The sequence below is a fragment of the Sminthopsis crassicaudata genome, chromosome 5, assembly GCF_048593235.1.
Source record: "Sminthopsis crassicaudata isolate SCR6 chromosome 5, ASM4859323v1, whole genome shotgun sequence".
Lineage (NCBI taxonomy): Eukaryota > Metazoa > Chordata > Mammalia > Dasyuromorphia > Dasyuridae > Sminthopsis > Sminthopsis crassicaudata.
Window position 1 is genome coordinate 63,627,900 of NC_133621.1, and position 6,000 is coordinate 63,633,899.

The following is a 6,000-nucleotide window of genomic DNA, read 5'->3' on the forward strand; positions in this document are numbered from 1 at the left end:
AATGATCTAGAAGTAATTTATTTTAAAAAAAAGTTATAAATACTCACTTGAAAAAATGTTCAACTTCTCTTTAAGAAAAGATATCTTAAAGGCCTCTGAGGTTCCAGCAGAACTGTCTCTGTAGTTAGAAGACTTAGGTTCAAATCATACTTATAATCCTTTTTACTTGTTTTCTGGATAAAGCTAATTCATCCCTAGAACTTCAGTTTTCTCCTTTGTAAAATGAAAGGGTTGGGTGAAATGCTCTCTTAGATCCTATGCTCTTATTTCTCTGACCCAAGTGAGTAAAAATAAGAAAATTCTGCCCTTGGGCTAAGAATGTAAACTTTTGCATTGGTTACTTAAATACTTATATATTGATTATAATTTAGTGGAATCCTTTTGGAGGTCAGTCTGGTAGAATACTACCCCACAAAAAGCATGCCCTTTGGATACTAGTTTTGGAATGGTTGTATGATTATTGAATTATGAAAAAGAGAAAAGTCTCTAAAGTATGTATTTAAGTATATTTACAGTTGCTTATAGTGTGAAAATAAAAACAGCCTAATAAAACAAAACAAAGTAAAACAAATAAACAGCCTAAATATCTAAGCTAAAAACTGTAGTGTATCAATATAGTAGAATTAAGTGAAAAAAATAGAAGCATAAAGAAATATGAAAATGTGAACTATTTCAAAGTAAAAAGATAATTAGGAAAAAAAGTATACATGTAAGTAAAAGGTACACAGGAATACTTAATATTTTTATGTTAAAGTTTATATTAAAATGTAAATAGTTTGAAGCATATATTTAGTCAACTATGTTTAAGATTTATATTTTACAGTGTGATACGCTTATAATTCCTTCCTAAATGAAGTTTCATAATAAATTTTTAAAAGAAAAATGGCATAAAAAATGTATTCCTTTTCTCCAGAGAGATGTTAATATTGGTCATGTTTAATGAAAATTTTCCAGTTGTATAACATTTTCTATTATTTTGGTAGATTATATTTTTGTGGTATATTGAAGAACAGTGATATTTTGGCTTTTTACCACTTTATGGATTTTACATTATACAGTAGAAAAAATTAACTGGATTTATTGAATCTGGATTCATATCTTAGCTCTGATGCTTATGTGTGACCCTGAGCAAGTCACTTGACCTCTTTGGCCCTCTATAAAATGAGTGGGTGGCGCTAAATATATGCTATCTTCCAGCTTCAAACTGGGATTTTCTAAATCATGAGAAGGCTTAATGTCTTTCACTTTGATTTCTCCATTTTAGGATACAGCAGGTCAGGAGCGCTTCAGAACACTGACACCTAGCTATTACAGAGGTGCACAAGGTGTTATATTAGGTAAGCATTTTAATTTTACTTCACTGTGCTATGTAAAAAATCTGTGTGCAAGTTTTTGTGAAATTAAATATTTTTAGAAACTTCTTGGTTTTCTTAAATCCTGTATTTAAAAGTCTCCTTTTTATTCAGTGCCAACTCTTTAGTGTTTATTTATGCTAAAAATTATATAGTGACTACTCTTCAGCTGTCTTTTCCTTCAAAGAGAAAAAAATCCAAGTTAATTTACTTACTAGGTTAGTATAGGATCTTAATGAAGATAATAAGGGGCAATGTTTATTCAGTCCATGCCTTTGGTCAGAATGTTGAGGAGAAAGAAAGAGTATATGGATCAGTACAAACATTTTTCCACTAGTAGAAAAACATCTCAAGGCATTTGAAGTTATGAATTTTGTATGAAAATTGTGTGACGCATTACAAGTTATGCAATAGGAATCCATGTTCAGCTGTTTTGTTTGCCATTTACCCTATTTACCTTTGATTTCTTTATCCCTTTTCACTTCAAACATTTCAGACTCCTAAATCATAATGACCAATGAAGAACAACTTAACACTGAAAGATCTAGGAATTTGGAATAGAAAATAGAATTTGAAAGTTACGGATGAAACTATCTACTTCCCCTTGTGTGTTAAAGATACTTAGTTTGCTCAATAGTTACTACCCTATGCCAAATTGAAACAGTAATTCCAAGCAGTGTGTTGAAAAAATTTTTGTAGCAAGATTTTGTATTTATAGTTTTATGAAATGAATTCCAAAAAGTGTCAATGAAGAATAAATAGTTCTTAACATTTGTGACACTTTAATTTCATTTTTGTTCATCATTTTCCTAATATTTTCAGCTTTCTTTTTTCAGTCTTTCCAAGTCTTTAATGGTTCGTAAATAAGTAGAAAAGATGTAAACACTATATGACTGTTTTTTCAAATACCATTAATAGGAACAATAAGATTAAAGTGATAGGCTGTAAAAAGAAAACAAGCAATGGACAGAATAAGGAACCTATTTGATCATATGGGGCATGTTTTCCTTGAAATGTAGTAATTGCGGGTTTGGGAAAAAACTGGATAACAGGTTAATTAGAAGTTAAATACATTCAACATCCCTTTGGATTCAAACTTACAAATAAATTAAAAGTAATGCTACTAATTTATATTCATTAAGTATAGGTCATACAACTTTTACTACTGTGGCTGAATCAATTGCTATTTTGCCATCACATGGAATACATTATAAGAGTACCTGGTTTTTATAATCATTAAAAGTGAATTTTATTGTGATATTTCCTTTGGATAAAGTAGATAATAGTAGCTGTAGCTGAAGAAATGTGAACTTTATAAGATGTGAGCTATTTGTTGCAAGTTTTTTAAGTATTTAAAAATTCTTTCTTGCCTTTTAATATGTATTTTGTGGCTCTTAACTCTTCTGTTTCAGTTTATGATGTCACAAGAAGAGATACTTTTGTTAAGCTGGATAATTGGTTAAACGAATTGGAAACATACTGCACGAGAAACGACATAGTAAAAATGCTAGTTGGAAACAAAATTGATAAGGTAAGAAGCTAAAAAAGAATTGCTCATTTAACACTGTTATATAGAACTTTTATTAATACATCTTTTCTTTTAGGAAAACCGTGAAGTTGATAGAAATGAAGGGCTGAAATTTGCACGGAAGCATTCCATGTTATTTATAGGTGGGTTTTTAAAGTTGTATGTTCTAACTAACTCACCGAGAAATAATTATAGCAGTTTCTTATTGAAGTAGTGCTGTTTTGATATTCATTTGTGGGTGGCTCTTTAATCTTGTGGAAATCCTCATAATGCCAAAATAAAATAAAGTGATAGATCTAAAAAAACTTTGGATCTAATGTTATTACTTAAATATCAGTGATACTACCTCTTGATGTTTGAGATTCTTGTACCAGGCTACTTGAAGACATTTCTGTAATATGAAGTAGTCATATTGTCATGTTGTGTCCTGCTTTCTAGAACCCCCACACTGGGATGATTAAAATATATCTTCCTAGTGGAGAAGTGATGAGGCAGGACTTCCAAGGATGGAGTCCATTTATTTCAAGGACTTTCCCCTTTTTATAATGTAACAATTAACATAAGACTATATAAGCAACTTGCTATTGTATGTAGTTTTCCACCTGGTATCACTCTGCTTCTATTTCAATACAGGTTGTCACCATCCCCTGACTTCTCAGGAAGACTGAGCCTTTAGGGGACATGGGGAGCCGAACCAGACATTGTTAGCACGTTCCCTCTGGGCTGAAGGGTTTTATACTTTACCCAGAGTTTCCCCACTGATTGTGACCCTCTACATTATCATATTATTAAATATAAATATTTTATCCTTTAAAAAACTTTTCAATAAGAATTGACAAAGTGATTGACAAAGATCTTAGCATTTTATTTCTTGAATTATAGTCCTGATTTTGCCTGGTTTTGTGTTTAAAATCAGCTTTAGCTTTGCATTTTAAATTGTGTAACTGTTGGAAAGGTAGTAATTTTTGTTAAATTGTTTCCCCTGACTTTTTTCTTATTTGCATTGCATTACAAATAGCAAATAATAAAATTACATTACTTTTGTTTTCCTTTTTACAATATAATTGAATCCTTTTATAAGGAAAAGTTGATGAGTTTAAATGAGTCAACCATTAGTTAAATCATCTCTTTTGGCCAAAACCACATAAAATGGCAAATTCATATAGGCAGAGTCATTTTTTCTCTCTGAAATCAAGTCCATCTAATATCTAGGATTTCTTTTGGGTTATAGTCCAGTGTGAATTATTGAAAATTAATTGTAATACAGGTTATGAGACCTCAGTTGATATCAGTTATTTTTATGATACAGTTTTGAGAGATGTATCAGGAAAGACTAGTGGGAGACATGTGGAAAATATTTCTTGGTGTCACAATAAACTAAGTAAAATATTTCCCAGAAAAACTTGATAATACAGAGACAGATTAAGTTGTATATTACTTCTAAGTGTTTATTTTTCTTTTTCAAAAGAAATGAACATGGTTTTGGTTTTTGTTTTCTATGTTGTAGAGGCAAGTGCAAAAACCTGTGATGGTGTACAATGTGCCTTTGAAGAACTTGTTGAAAAGATCATTCAAACCCCTGGACTATGGGAGAGTGAGAACCAGAATAAAGGAGTAAGGCTATCCCACAGGGAAGAAAGCCATGGAGGAGCTTGTGGAGGATATTGTTCTATGTTATAAACTCTGGGAAGGTCTATCTTTTGCGTTTTTGATCAGATAGTGTCATCTTTCTGTATATAAACTCCTTAACTGCTATTTTAGGGACCTTGCAGTTTGCACATATTTGTTTTGTATCATGGCGATGAACATTTATAAGAAAACACTCATCAGCTTTCCCAGATAAAAATGTTTATGGTAAGCATGCACAAATTGCAACCTCTTCAGTCTTTTATGTAACATAAAATGGGTGTGCATTACTAAGTGCACGCGATTTTATGACCATTCATCATGTATTTTTTTTTTTTTTAATCCATCCAACAAATATCTTTTGTAAAGCTGTCTGTCTGCATTTTGGTCTCCTTTTGGTTAATTTTATCTGATTATTGGATTGCTTTGTATAACTCCTAGAAATACTGGGAGCTATAAGTGTAACAGATCTATTCTTGATAAAATTCCTTTGCAGGTTTAACAGCATGTTCTTAAAGCTTCTCTAAGAAGCTGATGTTACAGATTTATTTTTAAAATTTTTTTGGGGGGGTATTTAGCAAAAACTCAAGATGCATTATGGCTGAGGCCAATTTATAGTCGTCTGCATTTGTCTGATGATGCTTCTGAACTAGCAGTGAAATAACAATTGGGACCTATTTTTAATTCACTTCAATGAATAACTCAGTTGTTTAACTGGAGTTTTAATCCTGTGATATATACATTAGATTCATGGCACTTTTGCACTGCACATTTTTTAATGCAGTGTTTGATAGTGGCAGTCAAGTTTTTTCCCCCCACTTTGTTTCCAGAGGGATATGAAATTAGTGTGTTCATTGTGACTTGTTCATATAGTACTTAGCACATTTTAAAACCAACACTTTCTTAAATGTTGGTAGTGTTTGTCCAAGTATCTCAACTGTAGCTTGTTTAATGTTATGAAGATATGTATCATATGATTGCTTTAAATGGCTAGTTGATATTATGAACCTTATTTCTATGTTTTGGGGGTCAGGGAGAAAAGCACGAAGTGACAGTTTGAGAAAAGGCATTATATAGCTTCTGGATTCTGATGTGTGGGGAAATACTATTGCAATGAAAATCTTGAATTTACTGTAACAAGTAGCAGTGGTTTATCAAAACTAACTTGTACAGACTAATAAATCTTTTCCAAAGTATTCAGTTTTCTAACCTCTTACTATTGTATACTTGTATATTTTTACATACACATAAGTTTATTACATATTAGTTTCTGCTATTTTATGCCAAAAATAAGTCAATCACCATAATACATGACATCAGATGACTAGTATTCTTGTGTTGGAAATTGTTATACATGTGAATTTAGAGCTCAAAAGCATTTTATATATTTCAACATCATAATGGGTATGTTTTTTAAAGAATTGATTTCACTCCAGCTTGGTCTCTTCACATAAATCCTCATGTTCTACTTTGTTTACATTTGGGTAGGTAGCA

At 31.3% G+C, this 6,000-nt stretch overlaps 1 protein-coding gene across 1 annotated transcript in view; it reads left to right on the forward strand.

The window, feature by feature from the left end:
* Positions 1-5,702, forward strand: part of RAB18 (RAB18, member RAS oncogene family) — a 47,839-nt gene extending 42,137 nt beyond the window's left edge. Inside the window, exons 4-7 of the mRNA XM_074266997.1 lie at positions 1,265-1,337; positions 2,765-2,883; positions 2,957-3,023; positions 4,388-5,702. Of these exons, the coding sequence (XP_074123098.1) occupies positions 1,265-1,337; positions 2,765-2,883; positions 2,957-3,023; positions 4,388-4,560 (432 nt within the window). The 3' untranslated portion in view covers positions 4,561-5,702. The remainder of the gene's footprint in view (positions 1-1,264; positions 1,338-2,764; positions 2,884-2,956; positions 3,024-4,387) is intronic.
* The last annotated feature ends 298 nt before the right edge of the window (positions 5,703-6,000 follow it).